Source organism: Montipora capricornis, chromosome 10 (assembly GCF_036669925.1).
Source record: "Montipora capricornis isolate CH-2021 chromosome 10, ASM3666992v2, whole genome shotgun sequence".
NCBI classification, from domain to species: Eukaryota; Metazoa; Cnidaria; class Anthozoa; order Scleractinia; family Acroporidae; genus Montipora; species Montipora capricornis.
In genome coordinates this window covers 24,960,888-24,980,887 of record NC_090892.1, presented here as the reverse complement: position 1 = coordinate 24,980,887, position 20,000 = coordinate 24,960,888, and the positions used below count along the sequence as shown (strand labels likewise).

The 20,000-nt window shown below is 33.6% G+C and overlaps 1 protein-coding gene across 1 annotated transcript in view; it reads left to right on the top strand.

Moving 5' to 3' along the window:
- The window catches only part of LOC138020506 (insulin-like growth factor-binding protein complex acid labile subunit), a 20,080-nt gene extending 2,532 nt beyond the window's left edge, over positions 1–17,548 (top strand). Inside the window, exons 4-20 of the mRNA XM_068867482.1 lie at positions 187–258; positions 957–1,028; positions 2,119–2,190; positions 2,888–2,959; positions 3,642–3,713; positions 5,766–5,837; positions 6,538–6,609; positions 7,889–7,960; positions 9,045–9,116; positions 9,815–9,886; positions 10,971–11,042; positions 12,064–12,135; positions 12,834–12,905; positions 13,989–14,060; positions 15,129–15,200; positions 16,697–16,768; positions 17,473–17,548. Coding sequence (XP_068723583.1) covers positions 187–258; positions 957–1,028; positions 2,119–2,190; positions 2,888–2,959; positions 3,642–3,713; positions 5,766–5,837; positions 6,538–6,609; positions 7,889–7,960; positions 9,045–9,116; positions 9,815–9,886; positions 10,971–11,042; positions 12,064–12,135; positions 12,834–12,905; positions 13,989–14,060; positions 15,129–15,200; positions 16,697–16,768; positions 17,473–17,548 — 1,228 coding nt within the window. The remainder of the gene's footprint in view (positions 1–186; positions 259–956; positions 1,029–2,118; positions 2,191–2,887; positions 2,960–3,641; positions 3,714–5,765; positions 5,838–6,537; positions 6,610–7,888; positions 7,961–9,044; positions 9,117–9,814; positions 9,887–10,970; positions 11,043–12,063; positions 12,136–12,833; positions 12,906–13,988; positions 14,061–15,128; positions 15,201–16,696; positions 16,769–17,472) is intronic.
- The last annotated feature ends 2,452 nt before the right edge of the window (positions 17,549–20,000 follow it).

Genomic DNA, 20,000 nt, shown 5'->3' with positions numbered 1-20,000 from the left:
CAAATGCTGGGAATCAAGCCGTAAGAAAGGCTAAATTGGGATTAATTCCATCTTTCTTGCTTAATTAGAGGTGTATAATGTTGCTTGGGATACTTTAAAAGGTACTATTGAGATAACGAATGGTGCTGCGTAAACTATGCTTTGCGTAAGATTACATGTACAATGCTTCTTCTTCTTTTTTTCTAGGGCGATTAATACCAATAACATAAGTCGACTCCCAGAAAAGGTTTTCGCAGGCCTTACAAGTCTACAAGTGCTGTAAGTATAATGCCCCAAATAAACGTTTTAAAATATCACCCAGCCTTGTGCCTGGTCGCTTCACAGAGATTTCTTTGACTTTGTTAATAAGTGGCTTTTATAGTTGTTTTAAATAAAATCTTAGTAGTAATTAATAACCCCTTTAGTTCTACAATAAAGTTTAATTTAAACCTTATTCTTGAAAGATCAACACTGAAATGCCATTCGTCCCCATCTTTATTGTTGTTTTTGCACAACCACTTATTTTTAGAAAGCACATAGTTGAAAATAATGGATCACCACCGACAAACTTATTATTTTTTAAGTATTGGAAATGACAAGATCTCGAGTAAATTCGGAACTGGTGGATGCAAGTAACCTTTACATAGTTTTCAAACACTCCTCCTTTTTAACAACTTATAAAACATCATCAAAATTGATTAATTGGGAATAATATGGGAGAACACTTTATTTTGGACATAAGTATTCTTTACTCTCTTGTCCAATAATTAGGATTGAGAAAATCCTTGATAGGCAAATGCTGGGAATCAAGCCGTAATAAAGGCTAAATTGGGATTAATTCCATCTTTCTTGCTTAATTAGAGGTGTATAATGTTGCTTGGGATAGTTTAAAAGGTACTATTGAGATAACGAATGGTGCTGCGTAAACTATGCTTTGTGTAAGATTACATGTACAATGCTTCTTTTTTTTTTTCTAGGTCGATTCATACCAATAACATAAGTCGACTTCCAGAAAAGATTTTTGCAGGCCTTACAAGTCTACAACAGCTGTAAGTATAATGCCCAAATAAACGTTTTAAAATATCAGCCAGCTTTGTGCCTGGTCGCTTTACAGAGCTTTCTTTGACTTTGTTAATAAGTGGCTTTTATAGTTGTTTTAAATAAAATCTTAATAGTAATTAATAAACCCTTCAGTTCTACAATAAAATTTCATTTGGACCTCATTGTTGAAAGATCAACACTGAATACCATTCAGCCCTATCATTCTTGTTCTTTTTGCACAACCTCTTATTTTTAGAAAGCACATAGTTGAAAATAATGGATCACCGCCGACAAACGTAGTATTTTTTAAGTATTGGAAATGACAAGATCTCAAGTAAATTTTCTTAGGGCTCACAAGTCTACAAATTCTGTAAGTATAATCCCCCAAATAAACCTTTTAAAATATTACTTAGCTTTGTGCCTGTTCGTTTTTCAGAGATTTTTTTGACTTTGTTAATAAGTGGCTTTTACAGTTGTTTTTTATAAAATCTTAATAGTAATTAATAACCCCTTCAGTTCTACAATAAAATTTGATTTGGACTTTATTCTTCAAAGATCAACACAATGTCATTCAACCCCATCTTTCTTGTTGTTCTTGCACGACCTCTTATTTTTAATTACAGGCCGCTTTTTTGTAGAGCAGAAGCACATAGTTCAAAATGATGGATCACCACCGACAAACTTAGTATTTTTTAAGCATTGGAAATGACAAGATCTCGAGTAAATTCGGAACTGGTGAATGCAAGTAACCTTTTCATAGTTTTCAAACACTCCGCCTCCTTTTTAACAACTTATAAAACATCATCAAAATTGATTAATTGGGAATAATATGGGAGAACATTTTAATTTGGACATAAGTATTCTTTACTCTCTTGTCCAATAATAAGGATTGAGAAAATCCTTGATAGGCAAATGCTGGGAATCAAGCCGTAACAAAGGCTAAATTGGGAATAATTCCATATTTCTTGTGTAATTAGAGGTGTATAATGTTCCCTAGGATACTTTAAAAGGTACTGTTGAGATAACGAATGGTGGTGCGTATAAACTATGCTTTGCGTAAGATTACATGTAAAATGCTTCTTCTTCTTTTTTTTCTAGGGCGATTAATACCAATAACATACGTCGACTCCCAGAAAAGGTTTTCGCAGGTCTTACAAGTCTACAACTGCTGTAAGTGTAATACCCAAATAAACGTTTTAAAATATCACTCAGCTTTGTGCCATTTCGCTTCACAGAGATATCTTTGACTTTGCTAATAAGTGGTTTTTATATTTGTTTTAAATAAAATCTTAATAGTAATTAATAACCCCATCATTTCTACAATAAAATTTCATTTGGACCTTATTCTTGAAAGATCAACACTGAATGCCATTCGTCCCCATCTTTCTTGTTGTTTTTGCACAACCACTTATTTTTAGAAAGCACATAGTTCAAAATAATGGATCACCACCGACAAACTTATTATTTTTTAAGTATTGGAAATGACATGATCTCGAGTAAGTTCGGAACTGGTGGATGCAAGTAACCTTTACATAGTTTTCAAACACTCCTCCTTTTTAACAACTTATAAAACATCATCAAAATTGATTAATTGGGAACAATATGGGAGAACACTTTATTTTGGAAATAAGTATTCTTTAATCTCTTGTCCAATAAATAGGATTGAGAAAATCCTTGATAGGCAAATGCTGGGAATCAAGCAGTAAGAAAGCTAAATTGGGATTAATTCCATCTTTCTTGCTTAATTAGAGGTGTATAATGTTGCTTGGGATACTTTAAAAGGTACTATTGAGATAACGAATGGTGCTGCGTAAACTATGCTTTGCGTAAGATTACATGTACAATGCTTCTTCTTCTTTTTTTCTAGGTCGATTAATACCAATAACATAAGTCGACTCCCAGAAAAGGTTTTCGCAGGCCTTACAAGTCTACAACGGCTGTAAGTATAATGCCCCAAATAAACGTTTTAAAATATCACCCAGCTTTGTGCCTGGTCGCTTCACAGAGATTTCTTTGACTTTGTTAATAAGTGGCTTTTATAGTCGTTTTAAAGAAAATCTCAATAAGATCTACAATAAAATTTCATTTGGACCTTATTCTTGAAAGATCAACACTGAATGCCATTCAACCCCATCTTTCTTGTTGTTTTTGCACAACCACTTATTTTTAGAAAGCACATAGTTCAAAATAATGGATCACCACCGACAAACTTATTATGTTTTTAAGTATTGGAAATTACAAGATCTCGAGTAAATTCGGAAACTGGTGGATGCAAGTAACCTTTACATAGTTTTAAACACTCCTCCTTTTTAACAACTTATAAAACATCATCAAAATTGATTAATTGGGAATGATATGGGAGAACACTTTATTTTGGAAATAAATATTCTTTACTCTCTTGTCCAATAACTAGGATTGAGAAAATCCTTGATAGGCAAATGCTGGGAATCAAGCCGTAAGAATGGCTAAATTGGGATTAATTCCATAATTCTTGCTTATTTAGAGGTGTATAATATTGCTTGGGATACTTTAAAAGGTACTATTGAGATATCTAATGGTGATACGGAAAATATGCGTTAAGTAATATTACATTTACAATGCTTATTCTTATTCTTTTCCAGGTCGATTGGTAGCAATAACATAAGTCGACTCCCAGAAAAGGTTTTGGCAGGCCTTAGAAATCTACAACAGCTGTAAGTATAATGCCCCAAATAACCTTTTAAAATATCACACAGCTTTGTGCCTGGTCTTTTTACAGAGATTTTTTTGACTTTGTTAATAAGTGGCTTTTATAGTTGTTTTAAATAAAATCTTAATAGTAATTAATAACCCCGTCAGTTCTACAATAAAATTTCATTTGGACCTTATTCTTGAAAGATCAACACTGAATGCCATTCGTCCCCATCTTTCTTGTTGTTTTTGCACAACCACTTATTTTAGAAAGCACATAGTTGAAGGTAATGGATCACCACCGACAAACGTAGTATTTTTTAAGTATTGCAAATGACAAGATCTCATGAAAATTCGGTACAAGTAGATGCAAGTAACTTTTTCATAGTTTTCAATTACGAATCCTTTTCAACAACTTATAAAACATCATCAAAATTGATTAATTGGGAATAATACGCGAGAACACTTTATTTTGGAAATAAGTATTCTTTACTTTCTTGTCCAATAATTAGGATTGAGAAAATCTTTGATAGGCAAATGCTAGGAATCAAGTCGTAAGAAAGGCTAAGTTGGGATTAATTCCATCTTCCTTGCTTAATTAGAGGTGTATAATGTTGCTTGGGATACTTTAAAAGGTACTATTGAGATAACGAATGCTGCTGCGTAAACTACGCTTTGCGCAAGGTTACATGTACAATGCCTCTTCTTCTTTTTTTATTAGGGCGATTAATACCAATAACATAGGTCAACTCCCAGAAAAGGTTTTCGCAGGCCTTACAAGTCTACAACTGCTGTAAGTATAATGCCCAAATAAACGTTTTAAAATATCACCCAGATTTGTGCCTGGTCGCTTCACAGAGACTTCTTTGACTTTGTTAATAACTGGCTTTTATAGTTGTTTTAAATAAAATCTTAATAGTAATGAATAACCCCTTCAGTTCTACAATAAAATTTAATTTGGACCTTATTCTTGAAAGATCAACACTGAATTCCTTTGAACCCCATCTTTCTTGTAGTTTGTGCACAACCTCTTTTTTTTAGAAAGCACATAGTTGAAAATCATGGATGACCACCGACAAAGGTAGTATTTTTTAAGTATTGGAAATGACAAGATCTTAAGTGAATTCGGAACTAGTGGATGCAATTACCTTTTTTATAGTTTTCAATTATTAATCCTTTTCAACAACTTATAAAACATGATCAAAATTGATTAATTGGGAATAATATGGGAGAACACTTTATTTTGGAAATATTTTTTTTTTACTCTCTTGTTCAATAATTAGGATTGAGAAAATCCTTGATAGGCAAATGCTGGGAATCAAGACATAAGAAAGGCTAAGTTGGGATTAATTCCATCGTTCTTGCTTAATTAGAGGTGTATAATGTTGCTTGGGATACTTTAAAAGGTACTATTGAGATAACGAATGGTGCTTTGTTAATAGGTGGCTTTTACAGTTGTTTTAAATAGAGTCTTAATAGTAATTAATAACGCCCTCATTTCTACAATAAAATTTCATTTGGACTTTATTCTTCAAAGATCAACACAATGTCATTCAACCCCAACTTTGTTGTTGTTTTTGCACGACCTCTTATTTTTATTTACAGACCGCTTCTTTGTAGAGCGCAAGCACGTAGTTCAAAATGATGGATCACCACCGACAAACTTATTATTTTTTAAATATTGGAAATTACAAGATCTCTAGTAACTTCGGAAACTGGTGGATGCAAGTAAACTTTACATAGTTTTCAAACACTCCTCCTTTTTAACAACTTATAAAACATCATCAAAATTGATTAATTGGGAATAATATGGGAAAACACTTTATTTTGGAAATAAGTATTCTTTAATCTCTTGTCCAATAAATAAGATTGAGAAAATCCTTGATAGGCAAATGCTAGGAATCAAGCCATAAGAATGGGTAAATTGGGATTAATTCCATCTTTCTTGCTTAATTAGAGGTGTATAATGTTGCTTGGGATACTTTAAAAGGTACTATTGAGATAACGAATGGTGCTGCGTAAACTATGCTTTGCGTAAGATTACATGTACAATGCTTATTCTTCTTTTTTTCTAGGTCGATTGGTAGAAATAACATAAGTCGACTCCCAGAAAAGGTTTTTGCAGACCTTAGAAATCTACAAGGGCTGTAAGTTTAATGCCCCAAATAAACGTTTTAAAATATCACCCAGCCTTGTGCCTGGTCGCTTCACAGAGATTTCTTTGACTTTGTTAATAAGTGGCTTTTATAGTTGTTTTAAATAAAATCTTAATAGTAATTAATAACCCCTTCAGTTCTACAATAAAATTTCATTTGGACCTTATTCTTGAAAGATCAACACTGAATGCCATTCGTCCCCATCTTTCTTGTTGTTTTTGCACAACCACTTATTTTTAGAAAGCACATAGTTGAAAGTAATGGATCACCACCGACAAACGTAGTATTTTTTAAGTATTGCAAATGACAAGATCTTATGTAAATTCGGTACAAGTAGATGCAAGTAACTTTTTCATAGTTTTCAATTACTAATCCTTTTCAACAACTTATAAAACATCATCAAAATTGATTAATTGGGAATAATACGGGAGAACACTTTATTTTGGAAATAAGTATTCTTTACTTTCTTGTCCAATAATTAGGATTGAGAAAATCCTTGATAGGCAAATGCTGGGAATCAAGCCATAAGAAAGGCTTAATTGGGATTAATTCTATCTTTCTTGCTTAATTAGAGGTGTATAATGTTGCTTGGGATACTTTAAAAGGTACTATTAAGATAACGAATGGTGCTGCGTAAACTATGCTTTGCGTAAGATTACATGTACAATGCTTTTTCTTTTTTTTTTTGTAGGTGGGTTAAGAACAATAACATAAGTCGACTCCCAGAAAAGGTTTTCGCAGGCCTTACAAGTCTACAAGGGCTGTAAGTGTAATGCCCCAAATAAACGTTTTAAAATATCACCCAGCTTTGTGCCTGGTCGCTTCACAGAGATTTGTTTGACTTTGTTAATAAGTGGCTTTTATAGTTGTTTGAAATAAAATCTTATAGTAATTAATAACCCCTTCAGTTCTACAATAAAATTTCATTTGGACTTTATTCTTGAAAGATCAACACTGAATGCCATTCATCCCCATCTTTCTTGTTGTTTTTGCACAACCACTTATTTTTAGAAAGCACATAGTTGAAAGTAATGGATCACCACCGACAAACGTAGTATTTTTTAAGTATTGCAAATGACAAGATCTTAAGTAAATTCGGAACTAGTAGATGCAAGTAACCTTTTTATAGTTTTCAATTACTAATCCTTTTCAACAACTTATAAAACATCATCAAATGTGATTAACTGGGAACAATATGGGACAACACTTTATTTTAGAAATAAGTATTTTTCTTTCGCTTGTCTAATAATTATGATTGAGAAAAACCCTGATAGGCAAATGGTGGGAATCAAGCCGTAATAAAGGCTGAATTGGGATTAATTGGATCTTTCTTGCCTAATTAGAGGTGTGTAATGTTGCTTAGCATAGTTTAAAAGGTTCTATTGAGATAACGAATGATGCTTTGTTAATAGGTGGCTTTTACAGTTGTTTTAAATAGAGTCTTAATAGTAATTAACAACCCCCTCAGTTCTAGAATAAAATTTCATTTGGACTTTATTCTTCAAAGATCAACACGATTTCATTCAACCCCATCTTTCTTGTTGTTTTTGCACGACCTCTTATTTTTAATTACAGGCCGCTTTTTCTAGAGCAGAAGCACATAGTTCAAAATGATGCATCACCACCAACAAACTTATTATTTTTTAAATATTGGAAATATCAAGATCTCGAGTAAATTCGGAACTGGTGGATGCAAGTAACCTTTACATAGTTTTCAAACACTCCTCCTTTTTAACAACTTATAAAACATCATCAAAATTGATTAATTGGGAATAATATGGGAAAACACTTTATTTTGGAAATAAGTATTCTTAACTCTCTTGTCCAATAATTAGGATTGAGAAAATCCTTGATAGGCAAATGCTGGGATTCAAGCCATAAGAATGGGTAAATTGGGATTAATTCCATAATTCTTGCTTAACTAGAGGTGTATAATATTGCTTGGGATACTTTAAAAGGTACTATTGCGATAACGAATGGTGCTGCGTAAACTATGCTTTGCGTAAGATTACAGGTACAATGCTTATTCTTTTTTTTTCTAGGTCGATTGATACCAATAACGTAAGTCGACTCCCAGAAAAGGTTTTTGCAGGCCTTAGAAATCTACAACAGCTGTAAGTTTAATGCCCCAAATAAACGTTTTAAAATATCACCCAGCTTTGTGCCTGGTCGCTTCACAGAGATTTCTTTAACTTTGTTAATAAGTGGCTTTTATAGTTGTTTGAAATAAAATCTTATAGTAATTAATAACCCCTTCAGTTCTACAATGAAATTTCATTTGGACCTTATTCTTGACAGATCAATACTGGATGCCATTCATCCCCATCTTTCTTGTTGTTTTTGCACTACCACATATTTTTAAAAAGCACATAGTTGAAAGTAATGGATCACCACCGACAAACGTAGTATTTTTTAAGTATTGGAAATGACAACATCTCAAGGAAATTTTCTTAGAGCTCTCAACTCTACAATGTCTGGAAGTATAATGCCCAAATAAACCTTTTAAAATACTACTTAGCTTTGTGTCTGTTCGGTTTTCAGAGATTTTTTTACTTTGTTAATAACTGGCTTTTACAGTTGTTTTAAATACAATCTTAATAGTAACTAATAACCCCCTCATTTCTACAATAAAATTTCATTTGGACCTCATTCTTAATAGATCAACACTGAATGCCATTCAACCCCATCTTTCTTGTTGTTTTTGCAAAGCCTCTTTCTTTTAATTACAGGCCGCTCTTTTGTAGAGCGGAAGCATATAGTTCAAAATGATGCATCGCCACCGACAAACTCATTATTTTTTAAGTATTGGAAATAAGAAGATCTCGAGTAAAATCGGAACTGGTGGATGCAAGTAACCATTACATAGTTTTTAAACACTGCTCCTTTTTAACAACTTATAAAACATCATCAAAATTGATTAATTGGGAATAATATGGGAGAACACCTTATTTTGGACATAAGTATTCTTTACTCTCTTGTTCAAAAATTAGGATTGAGAAAATCCTTGATAGGCAAATTCTGGGAATCAAGCCGTAACAAAGTCTAAATTGGGATTAATTCCATATTTCTTGCTTAATTAGAGGTGTATAATGTTGCTTGGGATACTTTAAAAGGTACTATTCAGATAACGACTGGTGCTACGTAAACTATGCTTTAAGTGAGATTACATGTACAATGCTTATTCTTCTTTTTTTCTAGGTTGATTCATACCAATAACATAAGTCGACTCCCAGAAAAGGTTTTCGCAGGCCTTACAAATCTACAAGAGCTGTAAGTAAAATGCCCCAAATAACCTTTTAAAATATCACCCAGCTTTGTCCCTGGTCGCTTCACAGAGATTTCTTTGACTTTGTTAATAAGTGGCTTTTATAGCCGTTTTAAAGAAAATCTCAATAGTAGTTAATACACCCTTCAGATCTACAATAAAATTTCATTTGGACCTTATTTTTCAAACATCAACACTGAATGCCATTCAACCCCATCTTTCTTGTTGTTTTTGCACAACCTCTTATTTTTAGAAAGCACATAGTTGAAAATAATTGATCACCACCGACAAACTTAGTATTTTTTAAGTATTGGAAATGACAAGATCTCAAGTAAATTCGGAACTAGTGAATGCAAGTAACTTTTTCATAGTTTTCAATTACTAATTCTTTTCAATAACTTATAGAACATCATCAAAATTGATTAATTGGGAATAATATGGGAGAACACTTTATTTTGGAAATAAGTTTTCTTTACACTCTTGTCCAATAATTAGGATTGAGAAAATCCTTGATAGGCAAATGCTGGGAATCAAGCCATAAGGAAGGCTAACTTAGAATTAATTCCGTAATTCGTGCTTAATTAGAGGTGTGTAATGTTGCTTAGCATAGTTTAAAAGGTTCTATTGAGATAACGAATGGTGCTGCGTAAACTATGCTTTGCGTAATATTACATGTACAATGCTTGTTCTTCTTTTTTTCTAGGTCGATTCATACCAATAACATAAATCGACTTCCAGAAAAGGTTTTTGCAGGCCTTACAAGTCTACAACGGCTGTAAGTATAATGCCCAAATAAACGTTTTAAAATATCACCCAGCCTTGTGCCTGGTCGCTTCACAGAGATTTCTTTGACTTTGTGAATAAATGGCTTTTGTAGTTGTTTTAAATAAAGTCTCAATAGTAATTAATAACCCCTTCAGTTCTTCAATAAATTTTCATTTGAACCTAATTCTTGAAAGATCAACACTGAATGCCATTCATTCCCATCTTTCTTGTTGTTTTTGCGCAACAACTTAATTTTAGAAAGCACATAGTTGAAAATAATGGATGACCACCAACAAACGTAGTATTTTTTAAGTATTGGAAATGACAAGATCTCAAGTAAATTTTCTTAGGGGCTCTCAACTCTACAAAGTCTGTAAGTTTAATGCCCCTAGTAAACCTGTTAAAATATTACTTAGCTTTGTGCATGTTCGTTTTTCAGAGATTTGTTTGACTTTGTGAATAAGTGGCTTTTACAGTTATTTTAAATAGAATCTTAATAGTAATTAATAACGCCCTCGTTTCTACAATAAAATTTCATTTGGACTTTATTCTTCAAAGATTAACAAAACGTCATTCAACCCCATCTTTCTTGTTGTTTTTGCACGACCTCTTATTTTTAATTACAGGCCGCTTTTTTGTAGAGCAGAAGCACATGTTCAAAATGATGGATCACCACCGACAAACTTATTATTTTTTAAGTATTGGAAATTATACGATCTCGAGTAAATTCGGAACTAGCGGATGCAAGTAACGTTTCCATAGTTTTCAAACACTCCTCCGTTTCAAAAACTTATAAAACATCATCAAAATTGATTAATTGGGAATAATATGGGAGAACACTTTATTTTGGAAATAAGTATTCTTTACTCTCTTGTCCAATAATTAGGATTGAGAAAATCCTTGATAGGCAAATGCTGGGAATCAAGCCATAAGAAAGGCTAAGTTGGGATTAATTCCGTCTTTCTTGCTTAATTAGAGGTGTATAATGTTGCTTGGGATACTTTAAAAGGTACTATTGCGATTACGATTGGTGCTGCGTAAGCTTTGCTTTGCGTAAGGTTACATGTACAATGCTTTTTCTTCTTTTTTTCTAGGTCGATTAATTCCAATAACATAAGTCGACTCCCAGGAAAGGTTTTCGCAGGCCTTAGAAGTCGACAATGGCTGTAAGTATAATGCCTTAAACAAACGTTTTAAAATATCACCTAGCTTTGTGCCTGGTCGCTTCACAGAGGTTTCTTTAACTTTGTTAAGAAGTGGCTTTTATAGTTGTTTTAAATAAAATCTTAATAGTAATTAATAACCCCTTTAGTTCTACAAAAAATTGAATTTGGACCTTATTTTTAATAGATCAACACTGAATGCCACTCAACCCCATCTTCCTTGTTGTTTTTGCACAACCACTTATTTTTAAAAAGCACATAGTTGAAAGTAATGGATCACCACCGACAAACGTAGTATTTTTTAAGTATTGGAAATGACAAGATCTCAAGGAAATTTTCTTAGAGCTCTCAACTCTACAATGTCTGGAAGTATAATGCCCAAATAAACGTTCTAAAATATCACTTAGCTTTGTGCCTGTTCGTTTTTCAGATTTTTTTTTGGCTTTGTTAATAAGTGGCTTTTACAGTTGTTTTAAATAGAATCTTAATAGTAATTAATAACCCCCTCAGTTCTACAATAAAATTTCATTTGGACTTTATTCTTCAAAGATGAACACATTGTCATTCAACCCCATCTTTGTTGTTGTGAATGCACGACCTGACCACCGACAAACTTATTATTTTTTAAGTCTTGGAAATGACATGATCTCGAGTAAATTCGGAACTGGTGGATGCAAGTAACCTTTACATAGTTTTCAAACACTCCTCCTTTTTGACAACTTATAAAACATCATCAAAATTGATTAATTGGGAATAATATGGGAGAACACTTTATTTTGGAAATAAGTATTTTTCTTTCGCTTGTCCAATAATTAGGATTGAGAAAATCTTCGATAGGCAAATGCCGGGAATCAAGCCGTAAGACAGGCTAAATTGGGATTAATTCCAAAATTCTTGCTTAATTAGAGGTGTATAATGTTAGTTGGGATACTTTAAAAGGTACTATTAAGATAACGAATGGTGCTGCGTAAACTATGCTTTCCGCAAGATTACATGTACAATGCTTATTCTTCTTTTTTTCTAGGTCGATTAATACCAATAACATAAGTCGACTCCCAGAAAAGGTTTTCAAAGGCCTTACAAATCTACAACAGCTGTAAGTTTAATGCCCCAAATAAACGTTTTAAAATATCACCCAGCTTTGTGCCTAGTCGCTTCACAGAGATTTCTTTATCTTTGTTAATAAGTGGCTTTTATAGTTGTTTGAAATAAAATCTTATAGTAATTAATAACCCCTTCAGATCTACAATAAAATTTCATTTGGACCTTATTCTTGAAAGATCAACACTGAATGCCATTCATTCCCATCTTTATTGTTGTTTTTGCACAACCACTTATTTTTAGAAAGCACATAGTTGAAAATAATGGATCACCACCGACAAACGTAGTATTTTTTAAGTACTGGAAATGACAAGATTGCAAATAAATTCGGAACTAGTGGATGCAAGTAACTGTTTCATAGTTTTCAAACACTCCTTGTTTTCAACAACTTATAAAACATCATCAAAATTGATTAATTGGGGATAATATGTGAGAACACTTTATTTTGGAAATAAGTATTTTTTACTCTCTTGTCCAATAATAAGAATTAAGAAAATCCTTGATAGGCAAATGCTGGGAATCAAGCCATAAGAAAGGCTTAATTTGGATTCATTCTATCTTTCTTGCTTAATTAGAGGTGTATAATGTTGCTTGGGATACTTTAAAAGGTACTATTGAGATAACGAATGGTGCTGCGTAAACTATGCTTTGCGTAAGATTACATGTACAATGCTTCTTCTTCTTTTTTTCTAGGTCGATTAATTCCAATAACATAAGTCGACTCCCAGAAAAGGTTTTCGCAGGCCTTACAAGTCTACAACGGCTGTAAGTTTACTGCCCTAAATAAACGTTTTAAATAATCACCCAGCCTTGTACCTGGTCGCTTCACAGAGATTTGTTTGACTTTGTTATTAAGTGGCTTTTATAGTTGTTTGAAATAAAATCTTATAGTGATTAATAACCCCTTCAGTTCTACAATAAAATTTCATTTGGACCTTATTCTTGAAAGATAAACACTGAATGCCATTCATCCCCATCTTTCTTGTTGTTGTTGCACAACCACTTATTTTTAAAAAGCACATAGTTGAAAGTAATGGATCACCAACCACAAACGTAGTATTTTTTAAGTATTGGAAATGACAAGATCTCAAGAAAATTTTCTTAGAGCTCTCAACTCTACAATGTCTGGAAGTATAAAGCCCAAATAAACCTTTTAAAATATTACTTAGCTTTGTGCCTGTTCGTTTTTCAGAGCTTTTTTTGGCTTTGTTAATAAGTGGCTTTTAACGTTGCTGTAAATAAAATCTTAATAGTAATTAACAACCCCCTCAGTTCTAGAATAAAATTTCATTTGGACTTTATTCTTCAAAGATCAACACGATTTCATTCAACCCCATCTTTCTTGTTGTTTTTGCACGACCTCTTATTTTTAATTACAGGCCGCTTTTTTGTAGAGCAGAAGCACATAGTTCAAAATGATGGATCACCACCGACAAACTTATTATTTTTTAAGTATTGGAAATGACAAGATCTCGAGTAAATTCGGAACTGGTGGATGCAAGTAACCTTTACATAGTTTTCAAACACTCCTCCTTTTTAACAACTTATAAAACATCATCAAAATTGATTAATTGGGAATAATATGGGAGAACACTTTATTTTGGACATAAGTATTCTTTACTCTCTTGTCCAATAATTAGGATTGAGAAAATCCTTGATAGGCAAATGCTGGGAATCAAGCCGTAAGAAAGGCTAAATTGGGATTAATTCCATCTTTCTTGCTTAATTAGAGGTGTATAATGTTGCTTGGGATACTTTAAAAGGTACTATTAAGATAACGAATGGTGCTGCGTAAACTATGCTTTGCGTAAGATTACATGTACAATGCTTATTCTTCTTTTTTTCTAGGTCGATTCATACCAATAACATAAGTCGACTCCCAGAAAAGGTTTTCGCAGGCCTTAGAAGTCTACAATGGCTGTAAGTATAATGCCCCAAATAACCTTTTAAAATATCACACAGCTTTGTGCCTGGTCTTTTTACAGAGATTTTTTTGACTTTGTTAATAAGTGGCTTTTATAGTTGTTTGAAATAAAATCTTACAGTAATTAATAACCCCTTCAGTTCTACAATAAAATTTCATTTGGACCTTATTCTTGACAGATCAACACTGAATGCCATTCATCCCCATCTTTCTTGTTGTTTTTGCGCAACCACTTATTTTTAAAAAGCACATAGTTAAAAGTAATGGATCACCATCTAAAAACGTAGTAGTTTTTAAGTATTGGAAATGACAAGATCTCAAGGAAATTTTCTTAGGACTCTCAACTCTACAATGTCTGGAAGTATAATGCCCAAATAAACCTTTTAAAATACTACTTAGCTTTGTGCCTGTTCGTTTTTCAGAGATTTGTTTGACTTTGGTAATAAGTGGCTTTTACAGTTGTTTTAAATAGAATCTTAATAGTAATTAATAACCCCTTTAGTTCTACAATAAAATGTTAGTTGGACTTTATTCTTGAAACATCAACACAATGTCATTCAACCCCATTTTGGTTGTTGTTTTTGCGCGACCTCTTATTTTTAATTACAGGCCGCTTTTTTGTAGTTCAAAATGATGGATCACCACTAAAAAACTTATTATTTTTTAAGTATTGGAAATAACAGGATCTCGAGTAAATTCGGAACTGGTGGATGCAAGTAACCTTTACATTGTTTTCAAACACTGCTCCTTTTTAACAACTTATAAAACATCATCTAAATTGATTAATTGGGAATAATATGGGAGAACACTTTATTTTGGACATAAGTATTCTTTACTCTCTTTTCCAATAATTAGGATTGAGAAAATCATTGATAAGCAAATGCTGGGAATCAAGCAGTAAGAAAGGTTAAATTGGGAATAATTCCATATTTCTTGTGTAATTAGAGGTGTATAATGTTGCTTGGGATACTTTAAAAGGTACTATTGAGATAACTAATGGTGCTGCGTAAACTATGCTTTGCGTAAGATTACATGTACAATGTTTATTCTTCTTTTTTTTCTAGGTCGATTTATACCAATAACATAAGTCGACTCCCAGAAAAGGTTTTCGCAGGCCTTACAACTCTACAACGGCTGTAAGTATAACGTCTCAAATAAACCTTTTAAAATATCACTCAGCTTTGTGCCTGGCCGCTTCACAGAGATTTCTTTGACTTTGCTAATAAATGGCTTTTATAGTTGTTTTAAATAAAATCTTAATAGTAATTAATAACCCCTTCAGTTCTACAATAAAATTTCATTTGGACCTTATTCTTGAAAGATCAACACTGAATGCCAATCAACCCCATATTTCATGTTTTTTTTTCACAAACACTTAATTTTAGAAAGCACATAGTTGAAAATAATTGATCACCACCGACAAACTTAGTATTTTTTAAGTATTGGAAATGACAAGATCTCAAGTAAATTCGGAACTAGTGAATGCAAGTAACTTTTTCATAGTTTTCAATTACTAATTCTTTTCAATAACTTATAGAACATCATCAAAATTGATTAATTGGGAATAATATGGGAGAACACTTTGATTTGGACATAAGTAGTCTTTACGCTCTTGTCGAATAATTAGGATTGAGAAAATCCTTGATAGGCAAATGCTGGGAATCAAGCCGTAAGAAAGGCTAAATTGGGATAAATTCCATAATTCTTGCTTAATTAGAGGTGTATAATGTTGCTTGGGATACTTTAAAAGGTACTATTAATATAACGAATGGTGCTGCGTAAACTATGCTATGCGTAAGATTAAATGTACAATGCTTTTTCTTTTTTTTTCTATGTGGATTAATACCAATAACATAAGTCGACTCCCAGAAAAGGTTTTCGCAGGCCTTGCAAATCTACAACAGCTGTAAGTTTTCTGCCCGAAATAAACGTTTTAAAATATCACCCAGGTTTGTGCCTGGTCGATTCGGAGAGATTTATTTGTCTTTGTTAATAAGTGGCTTTTATATTTGTTTTTAAAAAAAAATTTATAGTAATTAATAACCCCTTCAGTTCTACAATAAAATTTCATTTGGACCTTTTACTTCAAAGATGAACACTGAATGCCATTCATCCCCATCTTTCTTGTTGTTTTTGCATAGCCTCTTACTTTTAATTACAGGCCACTTTTTCGTAGAGCAGAACCACAAAGTTTAAAATGATAAATCACCACCGACAACCTTACTAATTTATAAGTATTGGAAATGACATGATCTTGAACAAAATTCGGAACTAGTGGATGCAGGTAACTTTTTCATAGTTTTTAAACACTCCTCCTATTTAACAACTTATAAAACATCATCAAAATTGATTAATTGGGAATAATATGTGAGAACACTTTATTTTGGAAATAAGTATTCTTTACTCTCTTGTCTAACAATTAGGATTGAGAAAAACCTTGATAGGCAAATGTTGGGAATCAAGCCGTAAGAAAGGCTAAATTGGAATTAATTGCATTTTTCTTTCTTAAATAGAGGTGAATAATGTTGCTTAGGATACTTTAAAAGGTACTATTGAGATAACGACTGGTGCTACGTAAACTATGCTTTGCGTAAGATTACATGTACAATGCTTTTTCTTTTTTTTTTTGTAGGTGGGTTAAGAACAATAACATAAGTCGACTCCCAGAAAAGGTTTTCGCAGGCCTTACAAGTCTACAAGGGCTGTAAGTGTAATGCCCCAAATAAACGTTTTAAAATATCACCCAGGTTTGTGTCTAGTCGCTTAACAGAGATTTCTTTGACTTTGTTAATATGTAGCTTTTATAGTTATTTTAAATAAAATCTTAATAGTAATTAATAACCCCTTCAGTTCTACAATAAAATTTCATTTGGACCTTATTCTTGAAAGATTAACACTGAATGCTATTCAACCCCATCGTTCTTGTTGTTTTTGCACAACTTCTTATCTTTAAAAAGCAAATAGTTTAAAATAATGGATCACCACCGACAAACGTAGTATTTTTTAAGTATTGGAAATGACAAGATCTCAAGTAAATTCGGAACTAGAGGATGCAAGTAGCTTTTTTTGTAGTTTTTAATTACTAATCCTTTTCAAGAACTTATAAAACATCATCAAAATTGATTAATTGGGAATAATATGGGATCACACTTTGATTCCGAAATAAAAAAAAAACCTTTACTCTCTTGTCTAATAATTAGGATCGAGAAGAACCTTTCTAGGAAAATTCTTAGAATGAAGCCCGAATGAAGGCTGAATTCGGATTAATTAAATTTTTCTTGCTTAATTAGAAGTGTGTAATATTGCTTGGGATTATTTAAAAGGTCCTATTGAGATAACTGATGGTCCTACGTAAACTATGCTTGGCGGAATATTACTTGTGCAATGCTTCTTATTCTTGTTTTGTAGGTGGATTTATAACAATAACATAAATCAACTCCCAGAGAAAATTTTCTTAGGGCTTAGAAGTCTACAAATTCTGTAAGTATAATGCCCCAAATAAACCTTTTAAAATATTACTTAGCTTTTTGCCTGTTCGTTTTTCAGAGATTTTTTTGACTTTGTTAATAAGTGGGAAAGCACAAAGCAGTATAGGGGCCCCATAAAAGTTGGCGAAAGCGGCGAATTTGGCAAATAAGGCGAAAATGACAATTTTGCCAAAATCGCCAACGAGGCAAAACACAAAGCAATGAAGGGGGCCCATAAAAGTTGGGGAAAGCGGCGAATTTGGCAAATATGCTGAAAATGACAATTTTGCCACAATCGCCAACGGGGGAAAACAGAAAGCAGTGAAGGGGGCCCATGAAAGTTGGCGAAAGCGGCGAATTTGGCAAATATGGCGAAAATGACAATTTTGCCACGATCGCCAACGAGGCAAAACACAAAGCAGTATAGGGGCCCCATAAAAGTTGGCGAAAGCGGCGAATTTGGCAAATATGGCGAAAATGACAATTTTGCCACAAAATCGCCAACGAGGCAAAGCACAAAGCAATGAAGAAATGAGGGGGTCCATAAAAGTTGGCGAACGTGGCGAACAAAATTAATGAAAGAAGAATTCGATCTCCAGTGCTGTTTCAAATGTTTGACCTCAAATTACAAAAGTTCATTTCTTTAATTTTAATGATTTTAGAAAATTAACAACCAGCATGAAGAACAAGGGAAAGAGGAATTTGGCAAAATAGGGAGATATGGGAAAGGGACGTAGCTCCAAATAACAAAGTCATGGCAAGGTTGTCATTTGTGACAGCGCTGGAACAATTTAATTACTGACATATATAACTGCCTCGTACTCTGACAATTCATGTAAGAATGACTTCACCAACGGGTACTAAGAGTTTCAAAGCAGTTATGTAAATCTTACCAATGTCCGCTTGCAAGGAATTAGATTCAATAAACCACACACAAAATATGTCCTTGTCGTATGATCCATTACTTGAAAGTAAGCATTACGTGAAGATGCATGTGTGCCTGTGAATTTTATAGTAGCTTTTCACGAATCTTGCCATCAGTCGAAATTGAAATCCTTTTACCACAACTGTAGAAGAATGTCGACACCCAGTAGAACAGAAGTTGCAAAATTAAAATTCTCCACAAGACGATAAACATTTCCTGAATTGTGATCCGCCGGAAATACCGAAGCGTTCTTTTAGACGCCATCTTATGAAATTGACATATACGTCGTGTTAAGTCACTGTAGTGTAACTACTAACTGAGCCCCAAGTCTCCTCGTTCGTCGTCTGAGTACATACATACATACATTAGAACCCCGCTAACTCGAACTCTGAAGGGAAACGAAAATCTGTTCGAATTAGCGGGGTTTCGAGTTATCGGGGTCGATTAAAATATGAAATATTTGCTCGAAAATAGGATTTTTATGTTTTTCCCTGACCAACTAATGTTAAATTATCTTGTTGCATTACGGGTTGCGTGACAACATCCGGTATGTGCTGAGAGGGACTGGGATTAAATCAAAGGTGTCCCCTTTGGGGGGCGTGCATTACTATTTCACAGTCGATTACTGTTGCGTCATTCACTTCTTTGACTCGCTGCACAAGGAGTGTTTTTTCATCGTTCGACCTTTTTAAGAGGTGAGTTCTCAGATTGTTTTGTCCCTCTCTGTCGAGCAGTGAACACTTGCCCCCTGTTTATTATCGTCTATCGGTTTTCATTCCCCTTTTAATAAGAACCATTTTTGCACGTACGGCTCGCAGTTGCAGCTCGTTTGTTTGATCCGCCATTGGTATGTCTAGTGGGGTTTCATCTGTTCTTATTTTGGGTCATTCATTTGTTAAGCGCCTTAAACGCGATTTAAGATCCCATTTTGACCCTCGGGCCGATGATAATTTTAAACTTGGGGAAAACGTGTCAGTTCATTTACACGGCGTTGGCGGACGTACTGTGGCAAAGCTTCGGTCGTTCGATCTCCACGTGGTTGAACAGATTGCTCCTGATGTTTTGATTCTCGAAATTGGGACTAATGATCTTGTGGATACAAGTCCTGAGGTTGTTGGTTCCGAGATAGAGAGTTTAGTTTGTCTCTTAGTGGAGGATTATAAGGTTCGCGTCGTTTGTGTTTGCCATGTCATTCCACGTGGTCATTCTTACGACCAGGCGGCATCTTTTGCCAAGCGAGTTGGGATTCTCCAGAAGTATCTTGACGTTGTGCTGTCTCCCATCCCAAATATTTTTTGTTGGGTCCATCGAGCTTTTTCTCACCCGGGCAAAGATTTTTATTTACCGGATGGCGTCCACGTTAACCCAGCGGGTCAGTACCATTTATATCGTAGTTACAGGGGCGCCAGTTTTCGAGCATTACACTTGCTTTAAAATTTAAAATTACACATTCCTTGCATTTTTTGAATTTTCACACCTTCCACGCCTCAATTTTTCCGTGATTTGTAACTTTTAGTCCAGCCATGGGAATTTACTTTTATGTT